The following is a 15766-nucleotide window of genomic DNA, read 5'->3' as shown; positions in this document are numbered from 1 at the left end:
TTTCAAATTTGAAAAGGATGTTTTTCTACAGTGCATAGGTACAGCCATGGGCTCTCGGGTAGCACCGAGCTATGCTAATATTTTTATGCATTCATATGAACAGGCTAATATTATGAATAATGAATTATTCTTACAATATGGTAGGAACTACAGGAGGTTCATAGACGATGTGTTTTTTCTCTGGTATGGTGGTGAAAGAACCCTCACTAGATTCCTTGATGAGATTAATAAAATTCGGGGCCCCATTAGATTTGTCCCAAAATGGGACAAAGAGAAAATTGAGTTTCTGGATATAGAACTATTCAGAGACAATGACAGGATAGAGACAAGGGTGTATAGAAAGACTACAGATAGAAACACCTTAGTTTGAGAGTTTTCACCCAAGACACCTACTTAACTCTGCCAAAAGCTCAAATGTTGAGAGCAGTGAGACTCACCTCTACACTGGATGAGGTAGAAAGAGCTGTGGATGAAATGGGTGAAAGATTCTCAGAGAGGGGATACCCAGCCAGTATCTTACAAGATAACAAAACACAGGCAACAATAGCAAAAGAACAAAAAGTGGAGAAAAGGAGAAAGAATGAAGATAAACTATTTTTTGTCACTGAGTATACAACAGGCAGTTGAAAATATGAAGGGCTATCCAGGATAATTGGAAAATCCTACAAGGGGATGAGAGATTAAAATCTTTCACAAAAGAACTCCCGATATTTTCTTATAGAAGGGAACGCTCCTTGAAGGATATGTTAGTACAGGCAGACCCCACTGATAAATATGAAAAACTAGTAAAACATTTTCTGATGAGAAAACCAGGTGTATATACTGTAGGTGTCATGGATGCACTACATGTAATAATCTAATCCTAGGCAGCACATTCACACACAGCCACACTGGTAGGAGGTATGACATAAGACAGCCATTAAACTGTGAGTCCAAATACGTGATTTATATGATCATGTGACAGTGTGGGGACATGTATATTGGAAAGAATTTGGAATGTATGCTGAAGAGAGAATGGCAGTACATAGGTCCAGCATCAGACAGGCTTTAGAGAAAGGGGAGTCAGATCAGCCTGTGGCTAAAAAATTTCTGAAAAAGGGCCACTCTGTGTCTAGTCTCAGATGTTGTCCTATAGACCGAATACAACCTCTGAAACTAGGGGATGATAGAAAGATCATTTTATTACAAAGAGAGGCCAGATGGATCTCTGAACTAGACACAGTCCACCCCAGGGGCTTGAATACACACCTGTCTCTGTCCTGTTTCTTGTAAAATAAGTCATCTGAAACTGAATAAGCTGAATTTTTTATTATATTATTATAGTGGACTCTTGTACCACTAATGGAGGGGATATAGTAGTTAGTTTATAAAGCAGTTATAATAGTTATTTGTAAATAGGTTTATTACCCTGTAATCCTAACAATTTTTTCTAGTGATGCACATGTGACTATAGTATTCCATTAATGCTTTATTTTAGGTAGAGAAAAGGAAAATTCCAGTAATCAGTTAAGTGAACTGAATTCAGATTCTACCTTAAGAAAATCAGAGAATCACAGGGTCATAGAGCATCACCTGAGTGAGTGGGGGAGTGGTTTAACAGGGTATAAATATTGTGTTAGTTTGCATTGTATGTTACCTTGACAAAGGCCCAGGTTGGGGCCGAAACGTTGGAAAATAAATGTTGAAAAACCTATGAAAAAGAGAGAAGAGTCTTTCTTGTATACATACACACACACACACATATATATATATGTATATATGTGTGTGTATATATATAGTGGCTCCCTGATGCCAGCAAATGGAATGCAATCGCTCTGAAATTCCAAGTACCATGATCCAATGTGGCCCAAATCTGGAAAAGAAGTTTCTGCGATTTATGCTCTGGTGAGATAGCTACTACACTTCATAGTATAGGTTTGGCAATAGTGTGGACTTTTTTCCTACTTTTGGAATGTACACAATCACAATATTTGGTTTGTTCATGTGTAACCTGTCACATTATGATAGAACATATGTAATTACTTGGTTGGAAAATGTCAATAAAATATTTTGCACAATTATTTTGTTTTATATGCATTTTCTTAATTGAAGATACTTTTCCAGGATTCAGTTCAGTATAAAGATAAAGTAAATATTAAAGGGACATGAAACCCAAATTGTTTCTTCCATGATCATGATTTAGAAAGAACATGTAATTTTGAACAACTTTCTAATTTATTTCCATTATTTAAATTGCTTCATTCTCTTGATATACTTTGCTAAAAAGCATATCTAGATAGGCTCAGTAGCTGCTGATTGGTTGCTGCACATATATGCCTCGTGTAATTGACTCACCCATGTGCATTGCTATTTCTTCAACAAAGAATATCTAAAGAATGACACAAATTAGATTATAGAAGTAAATTGGAATGTTGTTTAAAATTGTATTCTCTACTTTTATCATGAATTTTTTTTTGGGGTGGGTTTTGTGTCCTTTTATCATAAATGTGAGTGTAGCTTATAAGGGATAGTCTAGTCAAAATTAAACTTTCATGATTCAGAAAAAGCATGCAATTTTAAACAACTTTCTAATTTACTCCTATTATCAATTTTTCTTCATTCTCTTGGAATCTTTATTTGAATGTAAGCTTAGGATCCGGCCCATTTTTGGTTCAGAACATGGGTAGCGCTTGCTGATTGGTGGCTACAATTAGACACCAATCAGAAAGTGCTACCCAGGTGCTGAACCCCAAATGGGTCGGCTCCTATGCTTACATTCCTGCTTTTTTAAATAAAGATACCAAAAAAATGAAGAAAAATTGATTATAGGAGTAAAATAGAAAGTTGATTAAAATTGCATGCTCTATCTAAATCATGAAAGTTTAATTTTGACTTTACTGTCCTTTAAGTTTTATGTGGGGATGAACTTTTTGTTACAGATGCTTATATGTCTCAAAAATCCTTTTTACTTGTTTTATTCTACTTCTTTCAGATTTCGCAGCTTGACAACTGCTTTTTTCAGGGATGCAATGGGTTTCCTTCTGCTTTTCGATTTAACAAATGAGCAGAGCTTCCTCAATGTCAGGAATTGGATAAGTATGTATTACCTCCCCACTTTTCTATACTATAAACTGTAGACTCACAAAACACTAGTGTACACGAAAATAAAATACATTTTACTATAATTGGTGTAGCGTCAACAGCTTGAAAAAGCAGCATGATATTTACTATCTGGTATTAACAATAATCCATTTCCATTGCATTTCTACTACTGTGATGTGTGCTCTTAGGAAGCTGAGAGCAGAGTTTGGTATGTACTGTGTATTATAGACATGATTTCTGTACTCTAAACCAGGGGTCGCCACCTTTTCGGACCTCATGGACAACTAAACTCACAATTCCCCGTGGACCACTAACATGATTTTTTTTTAAAAAGGTACAAACCTCTATAATGTGTGTGTGTGTGTGTATATTTTATTGACATATATTCAGTATAAATATATATATATATATATATATATATATATATATATATATATATATATATATATATATATATATATATTTATATATATATACACACAGTCGTATGCAAAAGTTTAGGCACCCCTGACCATTTTCATGATTTTCATTTATAAATAATTGGTGTTTGGATCAGCAATTTTGATCTGTCTATTGGATTAACAGAAAATGTGCAATATGCATCAAAACGAAATTATACAGGTGCATAAATTTGGGCACCCTTGTAATTTTGTTGATTTGAATACCCTTACTACCTAACACTGATTAATTGGAACACACAATTGGTTTGGTGAGCCCATTAAGCCTTGAACTTCATAGACAGGTGCATCCAATTATGAGAAAAGGTATTTATACTGGTCAATTGCAAGTTGTTGTTCTCTTTGACTCTCCTCTGAAGAGTGGCAACATGGGGGCATCAAAACAACTCTCAAATGACCTGAAAACAAAGATTTTTCAACATTATGGTTTAGGGGAAGGCTACAAAAAGCTATCACAGAGATTTAAGCTGTCAGTGGCCACTGTGAGGAACATAGTGAGGAAATGGAAGACCACAGACACAGTCATGTTAAGGCCAGAAGTGGCAGGGCAAGTAAAATATTGGAGAGGCAAGGGCAAAGGATGGTGAGAACGGTCAAAAACAGCCCACAGACCACCTGCAAAGACCTACAACATCATCTTGCTGCAGATGGTGTCACTGTGCATCGTTCAACAATTTAGCACACTTTGCACAAGGATAAGCTGTATGGAAGAGTGAGCCCCACAAACAGAGTCGCTTGAGGTATGCAAATGCACATTTGGACAAGCCAGATTCATTGTGGAAGAAGGTGCTGTGGGCTAATGAAACAAAGATTGAGTTATTTGGTCATAACAAGGGGTGTTATGCATGGTGGTAAAAGAACACAGCGTTCCAAGACAAACACTTGCTACCCACAGTAAAATGCGATGGATGTTCCATCATGGTGTGGGGCTGTATGGCCAGTGCCGGTACTGGGAATCTTTTTAAAGTTGAGGGTTGCATGGATTCCACTCAATATCAGCAGATACTTGGTGGGATGATTCACATGACTGGGCAGTTAACTTAGAGGGGTATACATTATTTAGGAGGGACAGGAATAATAAAAGGGGTGGAGGAATCTGCATGTATATTAAACCTAACCTTAAACCTACAATAAGGGAAGATATTTATGATACAAGTGACAATGTAGAGACCCTGTGGGTTGAAATAAAGAGTGGGGGGAAAAATCCTAAAAACATATTACTAGGAACATGCTACAAGCCTCCCAACATTAATGACCCGGAGGAAACTCAACTACTTATCCAAATAGGTAAGGCTGCTAATAACAGTGCTGTAATTATGGGAGATTTTAACTATCCTGATATAAACTGGGCCAATGAAACTAGTAATTCAGCTAAGGGGGATAGATTTTTAAATGTTCTCAGGGATAACTTCTTGTCACAATTAATAGAGGAGCCAACTAGGAGTAAAGCTATATTGGATTTAGTGCTATCAAACAATACAGATATAATATCAAACATAGAAGTTAAAGAACATTTGGGTAACAGTGATCATAACATGGTCACATTTGAAATCTCTTTTCATATGCAGTGTTTTAAAGGCTTAACTAAGACTTTTAATTTCAAGAAAGCAAAATTCAACGATTTAAGGAAATCATTAAATAATATAAATTGGGACAATGTATTTTCTAATAAAAATACAGAGGATAAATGGATAATATTTAAAAATGTGTTAAATAAATATACATATCAACACATACCATATGGTTATAAAAATAAAAAAACAAAGCCGTTATGGCTAAATAAAAATGTGTTAAGAGAAATTAGGAAAAAACGTAGGGCATTTAAATTATTAAAAGAAAATAGTACAGACTCAGCATACAATATTTATAAGGAATGTAACAAAGCATGCAAAAAAGCAATCAATTTAGCAAAAATTGAAAATGAAAAATTAATTGCCAAGGATTCTAAGTCTAACCCTAAAAGGTTCTTTAAGTACATAAATAGCAAAAAATCTAAGAAGGATAATATAGGTACATTAAAATGTGTGGAGGGTAGCATGATAAATAATGACAGGGAGAAGGCTGAGGTACTAAACCAGTTTTTTTCTTCAGTATACACAAGAGAGGAACCATTGAATGATACTTTGGAACAGAATAGAACATGCCAGTCCATACCACTAACTGGGTTTTGTTTAGAGGATATCAGGAAAAAAACTGGAAAATATTAAGGTAAATAAAACTCCAGGCCCAGATGGAATACACCCAAGGGTGTTAAGGGAATTTAGCACTGTTATAGACAAACCTTTACTCTTAATTTTTCAAGACTCATTATCCTCAGGCATGGTACCCCAGGATTGGTGTAAAGCTGATGTGGTGCCACTCTTCAAAAAGGGAAGCAGGGATGATCCAGGAAGCTATAGACCAGTTAGTCTGACATCAATAGTGGGGAAGATATTTGAAGGGATTATAAGGGATTATATTGATGAGCATATTCGTGTAAACAAGATTATGAGTTCTAATCAGCATGGCTTTAGGAGAAATAGATCATGTCAAACTAATCTAATTAGATTCTACGAGGAAGTAAGTAAAAATATAGATAAAGGGGAATCAGTTGATGTGATATACTTAGATTTTGCAAAGGCGTTTGATACAGTGCCACATGAGAGATTAATGCACAAAATTAAGGGACTGGGAATAGCTGAAAATGTTAGCTCATGGATAAATAACTGGATAAAAGATAGGGAGCAACGAGTAGTAGTAAATGGATCATACTCAGATTGGACAAAGGTAATCAGTGGCGTCCCCCAGGGATCAGTACTGGGCCCTGTTCTTTTTAATATTTTTATAAATGACTTGGAGCAAGGATTAAATAGCGACATCTCTATTTTTGCAGATGATACTAAGTTAAGTAAGGTCATTAGGTCAGAGCAGGACGAACTCTCTTTACAAAGTGATTTGTTAAAATTAGAACTATGGGCAAGTGAATGGAAAATGAGATTTAATACGGAAAAATGCAAGGTTCTACATTTTGGAAGTAAAAATAAGCAGGCTACGTATTTTTTAAATGGGACAAGACTTAGCCAAACACAGGAGGAAAGGGATTTGGGAGTAGTAATAGATAACAAGCTAAAGATGGGTGCACAATGCAGGGCAGCGGCTTCAAAGGCTAATAAGATACTAGCATGTATTAAAAGAGGCATTGATTCACGGGAGGAAAGCATAATTCTGTCATTATATAAAGCCCTGGTAAGACCTCACCTTGAGTTTGGAGTGCAGTTCTGGGGACCGATTGCTAAAAAAGATATTGCAGAACTAGAAAAAGTTCAGAGAAGGGCCACAAAGCTAATAAGGGGATTGGAGAAATTAACCTATGAGGAGAGGCTAGCCAAACTGGGTCTGTTTTCTTTAGAAAAAAGGCGCTTGAGAGGTGACATGATTACTTTATATAAATATATTCAAGGCCCATATACAGAGATGGCAGAAGCTCTGCTTATTCCAAGAAAATTGTTTCTGACAAGAGGTCATAATTTAAGGTTGGAGGAAAGGAGATTTAATCTCCTGCAACGGAAACGTTTTTTCACTGTAAGAGCAATAAAATTGTGGAACTCATTACCAAAGGAGGTAGTGAATGCCAATACCATAGATACATTTAAAAATAGTCTGGATAAATTTCTGTATATAAACAAAATTCATGGATATGATTGCTAGTATTAAATGGGTCACATTTTAATGGGGTTATTTAAGCTTAACTGGAGCTTTTTGAAAGTATTTTAGATTTGTATAGGTTGAACTCGATGGACTTCAGTCTTTTTTCAACCTTATCTACTATGTTACTATGTTACTTGAGAAAAATGTTGAGGAATCAGTCACAACGTTGAAGTTACGCATGGGCTGGATATTTCAACAAGACAACAACCCAAAACACTGCTCAAGATCTACTCTGGCATTTATGCAGAGGAACAAGTACAATGTTCTGGAATGGCCATCCCAGTCCCCAGACCTGAATATTATTAAAAATATGTGGGGTGATTTGAAGCAGGCTGTCCATGCTCGGCAACCATCAAACCTAAGTGAACTGGAAATTTTTGGAAGGAGGAATGGTCCAAAATATCTTCATCCAGAATCCAGACACTCATTACAGGCTATAGGAAATGTCTAGAGGCTGTTATTTCTTCTAAATGAGGCTCTACTATTGATGCAATATTTCTGTTGAGGTGCCCAAATTTATGCACCTGTCTAATTTTGTTTTGATGCATATTGTACATTTTCTGTTAATCCAATAAATCTAATTTCACTACTGGAATATTACTGTGTCCTTCAGTTATTTGATAGATCAAAATGAAATTGCTGATCCAAACACCCAATTATTTATAAATGAAAATCATGGAAATTGTCAGGGGTGCCTAAACTTAATTATTTTTGGAATGAACTAACTGAATGACAGAACTGAGAGAATACTTCCAAATGACAGATGAAGGGTGAGTGCCAACTTTTGAGCTTGAAATAGAGAGGCAGAAAGTTGGGGAAAAAAGGAATTATGTTTAAAATGACCACAAGACTTCCAAGCCACCTCCCCAGTTAGGAATGATTCAAAACTACTTATGATCATGGACAGACATTGGAGTCATAAATTAAGTTTATATCAGAAAACTCTCAATATTTATGTGAGCTAACCAAGACTTATGTTAATGGCAATTACTATAATACTGGTGGGATATGGCTGATCTACTTGATGGCAATTACTGGAATTTAGGTGGAATGGCTTTGTGCGCTGGAAAATTATTAGAATGAAAAATAATTCATATTTAATTAAAAAAAAGAAGATGGAGGGGAGGAAGACAAACAGTGATGTAAGTCCATCTGAAGGAATTAGGAAAACTACTTCAAAACTACTTCAATGAGACAGGTAAAGGGAAGAAAATAAATTAAATGTGAGACTTTTTTTTAAAGATTTTCTTTTTTTATATACTTTAATTCCACTATTTTAAGCCAAGACTATTTTAACCTCTGCTGGCTTTAGAATGGAAGCATCTTCTTCTGAGCAGCGAGCGGGGCGGGAGGAGTTAAAAATACAATCTAACTACGCAAGTTGCGCAGTACTACACAACGTGCGTAGGGAGATTGTAATTTAACTTCTCCTCCGTCGGTTTTCACTGATGTCCAGCCAGGCACTGTAGGGAGTTGCAGCGCGATGGGGGTGACAGAGATTAATTCCTGCTTGATGGTGTCAAGGACCACCAACATCTTCTCGTGGACCTCCAGTGGTCCATGGACCACTTGTTGGCGACCGCTGCTCTAGACACATAGGTCTGTCTGCATTGGTCATAGACTAGTCATTGGCTTGTGCATGTGATTACTTAGCAGTGCACTAGTACATTTGTCTGTAGAAGGATGTTGCTTGTATCCTACCTTCATTTCATTATAACAGTGTAATCAACAATATCTTTAAGTAACACACACCTACAATTATCTTGCAACTGATTAGGTTCCATGGTAACACTTTAAAAGTATCCAAAATAAGAATTTTAAATTCCATTAGGGTTAGGAATAAACTTTATTAGTGCTAGGGTGTTGCTTTTTATAGACCTCTGAAAGTGTCCAAGAATATGTTGTAGTTCTTTCTAGTTTGTGCTTCCATATTTGTATTCTATATGAATCACAAAAGTTTAATTTTGTCTTTACTATGCCTTTCACCCCTTCAGGGCAGAGGCAATTGTCCAAATTGTGAACATAAACAAAACCTAGAATTTTAACTATTTGTTTGTTAAACCATAATTTACCTCTTTCACATTAAGTGCACCCTCACTTATTATATATCACTTTTAAGAGGACTAATGTATTTCTTTAATATCAAATATGTATATATAAACTATAATTTTATGTGTGAGAGATTATTATTTTTTATTTTCCAAACAAATGGTTATTGTGAATATCATAATCCTGATAGATTTTACTGCAATAAGAAACATACAATACCCCCCATGTACAGGTTTTATGAGGATTTCTCTTGTTAAGTGTATCCAGTCCACGGATCATCCATTACTTATGGAATATATTCTCCTTCCCAACAGGAAGCTGCAAGAGTCCACCCACAGCAAAGCTGCTATATAGCTCCTCCCCTAACTGCCATATTCAGTCATTCTCTTGCAAGCCTCAACATAGATAGGAGGTTGTGAGAGTCTGTGGTGCTTTCTACTTAGTTTATTCTTCAATCAAAAGTTTGTTATTTTTAAATGGCACCGGAGTGTGCTGTTTATCTCAGGCAGTATTTGGAAGAAGAATCTGCCTGCGTTTTTCTATGATCTTAGCAGACGTAACTAAGATCCATTTGCTGTTCTCACACATTCTGAGGAGTGAGGTACTTCAGAGGGGGAATGGCGTGCAGGTTTTCCTGCAGATAAGGTATGTGCAGTAAAATATTTTTCTAGGAATGGAATTGACTAAGAAAATACTGCTGATACCGAAGTAATGTAAGTAAAGCCTTAAATGCAGCGATAGCGACTGGTATCAGGCTTATTAATAGAGATACATACTCTTGTAAAAATGTGTTTTAAAACGTTTGCTGGCATGTTTAATCGTTTTTTAACATATGTTTGGTGATAAAACTTATTGGGGCCTAAGTTTTTTCCACATGGCTGGCTTAAATTTTGCATAGAAACAGTTTCCTGAGGCTTTCCACTGTTATAGTATAAAAGTTACAGTTGGTGCAGTTAAAATTACAAACAGTGACATTCAGCTTCCCTCAGCAGTCCCCTGCATGCTATAGGACATCTCTGAAGGGCTCAAAAGGGCTTCAAAAGTAGGAGCTGTTATAACTGTTTAAAACATATTTTTCGTTTTGTTAATCTGTTTTTTGTATTAAGGGGTTAATCATCCATTTGCAAGTGGGTGCAATGCTCTGCTAACTTGTTACATACACTGTAAAAATTTTGTTAGTTTAACTGCCTTTTTTCACTGTTATTTCAAATTTTGGCAAAATTTGTTTCTCTTAAAGGCACAGTAACGTTTTATATATTTGCTTGTTAACTTGATTTAAAGTGTTTTCCAAGCTTACTAGTCTCATTATTAGTCTGTTCTAACATGTCTGACATAGAGGAAGCTCTGTGTTCATTATGTTTTAAAGCCATGGTGGAACCCCATCTTAGAATGTGTACCAGATGTACTGATTTCATGTTAAACAATAAAGATCATTTTTTGTCTTTAAAAACATTATCACCAGAGGATTCTGTCGTGGGGGTAGTTATGCCGACTAACTCTCCTCACGTGTCAGACCTTTTGATTCCCGCTTTAGGGACTCACGCTCAAATGGCGCCAAGTACATCAAGGGCACCCATAGCGTTTCTTTACCAGGGGATTCTGTCGAGGGGAAAGTTATGCCGACTAACTCTCCCCACGTGTCAGACCCTTCGACTCCCGCTTCAGGGACTCACGCTCAAATGGCGCCAAGTACATCAAGGGCGCCCATAGCGTTTATTTTACAAGACATGGCAAAGGTGGTGAATAATATTCTGGCAGCAGTATTAGTCAGACTACCTGAAATGAAAGGAAAGCAGTTAGCTCTGGGGGTAGATACAGAGCATACAGACGCTTTAAGAACCATGTATGATACTACCTCACAATATGCTTAGTCTGTGGGTGATTTTTTTTTTTTTTTTGACTCAGGGAAGATGATTTAACCTGATTCTGATATTTCTACATTTAAAATTTATGCTTGAGAACCTCCACTTGTTGCTCAGGGAGGCTTTGGCTGCTCTGAATGAATGTGTACAATTGCAGGGCCAGAGAAATTGTGTAGACTGGATAAATAATATGCAGTGCCGGTGTGTACTGATGTTTTTCCAATACCTAAAGAGGTTTACTAAAAAAAAAAAATTTTTTAATAAGGAATGGGATAGACCAGGTGTGCCGTTCTCTTCCCCTCCTATTTTTTAGAAGAATGTTTTCTAATAGTTACCACCACACGGGACTTCTGGCAGACAGTTCCTAAGGTGGAGAGAAGAGTTTCTACTCTAGCTAAGCGTACCACTACCTCTGACGAGGACAGTTGTGCTTTTTAGATCCAATGGATAAAAAATGTTTATTCAACAGGGTTTTATCCTGCAGCCCCTTGCATACATTGCTTCTGTCACTGCTGCTGCGGCGTTCTGGGTTGAGTCTCTTGATGAGGCTTTACAGTTAAGCAACTCCATTGGATGAATATATTTGACAAGCTTATGCTAGCCAATTCCTTTGTTTTCTGATGCCTTGTTCATTTGACTAGACTAATGGCTAAGAATTCTGTTTTTTACTATACTGGCGCGCAGAGCGCTATGGCTTATATCATGGTCAGCTGTCGTGACTTTAATAAATAAGCTACTTAACTTCCCTTCAAGGGGCAGACCCTATTCGGGCCTGGTTTGAAGGAGATTATTGCTTATATCACTGGAGGAAAAGGTCATGCCCTTCCTCAGGATAGGTCTAAATCAAGGGAAAAAAAAAAAAAAGTCTAATTTTCGTACCTTTTAAAAACTTCAGGGCAGGTGTGGCATCCTCTTCCTCTAAGGCAAAACAAGAGGGAATTTTTGCTCAGTCCAAGGCGGTCTGGAGACAATCGGACCTGGAACAAAGATAAGCAGGCCAAGGAGCCTGCTGCTGCCTCTAAGGCAGCATGAAGGAACGGACCCCTATCCGGTAACGGATCCTATAGGGGGCAGACTTTCATTCTTTGCCCAGGCGTGGGCAAGAGATGCCCAGGATCCCTAGGCATTGGAATTTATATCCCAGAGATATCTTCTGGATTTCAAATATTCCCCCCCAAAAAAAGGGGAGATTTCGCCTTTCACAATTATCTGCAAACCAGATAAAGAAGGAGGCATTCTTACATTGTGTACGAGATCCATCCAGTTCCAAGAGAGGAACAGGGACAGAGTTTTTACTCAAATCTGTTTGTGGTTCCCAAGGAGAGGGAACCTTCAGACCTATTTTGGATCTAAAGATCTTAAACAAATTCCTCAGAATTCCGTCATTTAAGATGGAAACTATTCGTACCATCTTAACTATGATCCAGGAGAGTCAATAGAGGACTACAATGGATTTGAAGGATGCTTATCCTCACATTGTGATGCATAAAGATCACCATCGTTTTTCAGGTTTGCCTTTCTAGACAGGCATTACCAGTTTGTAGCTCTTTCCTTTGGGATATCTACAGCCCCAATAATCTTTATGGAGGTTCTGGGGTCGCTTTGGCGGTCCTTAGACCGCGGGGCATAGAAGTGGCCCCTTATTTAGACGACATCCTGATACAGGCGTCAAACATCCAAATTGCCCAGTCTCATACGGACGTAGTACTGGCATTTCTGAGATCACATGGGTGGAAAGTGAACAAGGAAAGAGTTCTCTATCCCCAATCTCAAGGGTTTCCCTCCTAGGGACTCTGATAGATTCTGTAGAAATGAAAATTTACCTGAGTCCAGGTTGTCAAAGTTTCTAAATTTCTGCCGTGTTTTTTTCATCCCATCCGCGCCCTTCGGTGGCTCAGTACATGAATGAAATCGGCTTAATGGTAGCGGCAAGGGACATAGTACCGTTTGCACGTCTACATTTCAGACCGCTGCAACTATGCATGCTCAGTCAGAGGAACGGGGATTACACAGATTTGTCCCCCTGTTAAACCTGGACCAAGAGACCAGAGATTCTCTTCTCTGGTGACTATGTCGGGTCCATCTGTCCAAGGGTATGACCTTCCGCAGGTCAGATGGGACAATTGTTACAATAGATGCCAGCCATTTAGGTTGGGATGCAGTCTGGAACTCCCTGAAGGCTCAGGGATAGTGGACTTAGGAGGAGACCCTCCTTCTAATAAATATTCTGGAACTGGGAGTGATATTCCATGCTCTTCAGACTTGGCCTCAGTTAGCAACTCTGAGGTACATCATACTCAGTCGGACAATATACACGACTGTGGTTTACATCAGCCATCAAGGGGGAACAGAAGTTCCCTAGCGATGTTAGAAGTCTTACAATAATTCACTGGACAGAGACTCACTCTTGTCTATCAGCTATCCATATCCCAGGTGTTGAGAACTGGGAGGTAGATTTTCTAAGTCGTCAGACTTTTCTTCCGGGGGAGTGGGATTTCCTCCGGAGGTCAAGACCAAGCAGGAGAGGGCTTTGGTGTTTTTGACAGCGCCTGCGTAGCCACGCAGGACCTGGTATGCAGATCTGGTGGACATGTCATCCTTTCCATCACGGTCTCTGCTTCAGAGACAGGTCCCTCTACCTCAGGGTCCTTTCAACCATCTAAATAGAATCAATCTGAGATGGACTGCCTGGAGACTGAACGCTTGATGTTATCAAAGCATGGCTTCTCCGAGTCAGTCATTGATACCTTAATACAGACATGAAAGCCTGTCTCTAGGAAAATTGAACATAGATATGGTGTAAATATCTGATTGTTATGAATCCAAGGGTTACTCATGGAGTAAAGTCTGGATTCCCAGGATATTATCTTTTCTCCAAGATGTTTTTGAGAAAAGGGTTGTCAGCTAATTCCTTAAAAGGGGACAGATTTTTACTCTGTCTATTTTTTTGCACAAGCGTCTGGCAGGTATTCTAGACGTTCAGGCATTTGGTCAGGGTTTGGTTAGATCCAAGCCTGTGTTTAAAACTGTTGCTCCGCCATGGAGCTTAAACCTGATTTCTCCAACATAGGTGTGTCCGGTCCACGGCGTCATCCTTACTTGTGGGATATTCTCTTCCCCAACAGGAAATGGCAAAGAGCCCAGCAAAGCTGGTCACATGATCCCTCCTAGGCTCCGCCTACCCCAGTCATTCTCTTTGCCGTTGTACAGGCAACATCTCCACGGAGATGGCTTAGAGTTTTTTAGTGTTTAACTGTAGTTTTTATTATTCAATCAAGAGTTTGTTATTTTAAAATAGTGCTGGTATGTACTATTTACTCTGAAACAGAAAAGAGATGAAGATTTCTGTTTGTAAGAGGAAAATGATTTTAGCAACCGTTACTAAAATCGATGGCTGTTCCACACAGGACTGTTGAGAGGAATTAACTTCAGTTGGGGGAACAGTGAGCAGACTTTTGCTGCTTGAGGTATGACACATTCTAACAAGACGACGTAATGCTGGAAGCTGTCATTTTCCCTATGGGATCCGGTAAGCCATTTTTATTACAGAGTAAATAAGGGCTTCACAAGGGCTTGTTAAGACTGTAGACATTTTCTGGGCTAAATCAATTCATATATAACATATTTAGCCTTGAGGAATCATTTAATATGGGTATTTTTGTAAAATAATATCGGCAGGCACTGTTTTAGACACCTTATTCTCTAGGGGCTTTCCCTAATCATAGGCAGAGCCTCATTTTCGCGCCGGTATTGCGCACTTGTTTTTGAGAAGCATGACATGCAGTCGCATGTGTGAGGAGCTCTGATACATAAAAAAGACTTTCTGAAGGCGTCATTTGGTATCGTATTCCCCTTTGGGCTTGGTTGGGTCTCAGCAAAGCAGATACCAGGGACTGTAAAGGGGTTAAAGTTCAAAACGGCTCCGGTTCCGTTATTTTAAGGGTTAAAGCTTCCAAATTTGGTGTGCAATACTTTTAAGGCTTTAAGACACTGTGGTGAAATTTTGGTGAATTTTGAACAATTCCTTCATACTTTTTCGCAATTGCAGTAATAAAGTGTGTTCAGTTTAAAATTTAAAGTGACAGTAACGGTTTTATTTTAAAACGTTTTTTGTACTTTGTTATCAAGTTTATGCCTGTTTAACATGTCTGAACTACCAGATAGACTGTGTTCTGAATGTGGGGAAGCCAAGGTTCCTTCTCATTTAAATAGATGTGATTTATGTGACACTGAAAATGATGCCCAAGATGATTCCTCAAGTGAGGGGAGTAAGCATGGTACTGCATCATTCCCTCCTTCGTCTACACCAGTCTTGCCCACTCAGGAGGCCCCTAGTACATCTAGCGCGCCAATACTCCTTACTATGCAACAATTAACGGCTGTAATGGATAATTCTATCAAAAACATTTTAGCCAAAATGCCCACTTATCAGCGTAAGCGCGACTGCTCTGTTTTAGATACTGAAGAGCATGAGGACGCTGATGATAATGGTTCTGATATGCCCCTACACCAGTCTGAGGGGGGCCAGGGAGGTTTTGTCTGAGGGAGAAATTTCAGATTCAGGGAAAATTTCTCAACAAGCTGAACCCGATGTGATTACATTTAAATTTAAGTTGGAACATCTCCGCG

At 38.2% G+C, this 15766-nt stretch overlaps 1 protein-coding gene across 5 annotated transcripts in view; it reads left to right on the top strand.

The window, feature by feature from the left end:
• The window catches only part of RAB27A (RAB27A, member RAS oncogene family), a 257723-nt gene that overhangs the window by 169912 nt on the left and 72045 nt on the right, over nt 1–15766 (top strand). For all 5 annotated transcript variants that reach the window (XM_053717495.1, XM_053717493.1, XM_053717494.1 and 2 more), the window contains one exon: nt 2972–3075. In XM_053717495.1, coding sequence (XP_053573470.1) covers nt 2972–3075 — 104 coding nt within the window. The remainder of the gene's footprint in view (nt 1–2971; nt 3076–15766) is intronic.

This window comes from Bombina bombina, chromosome 6 (assembly GCF_027579735.1).
Source record: "Bombina bombina isolate aBomBom1 chromosome 6, aBomBom1.pri, whole genome shotgun sequence".
Taxonomy (NCBI): Eukaryota; Metazoa; Chordata; class Amphibia; order Anura; family Bombinatoridae; genus Bombina; species Bombina bombina.
The sequence above is the reverse complement of the archived record's forward strand: the minus strand, read 5'-3'. Positions and strand labels throughout refer to the sequence as shown.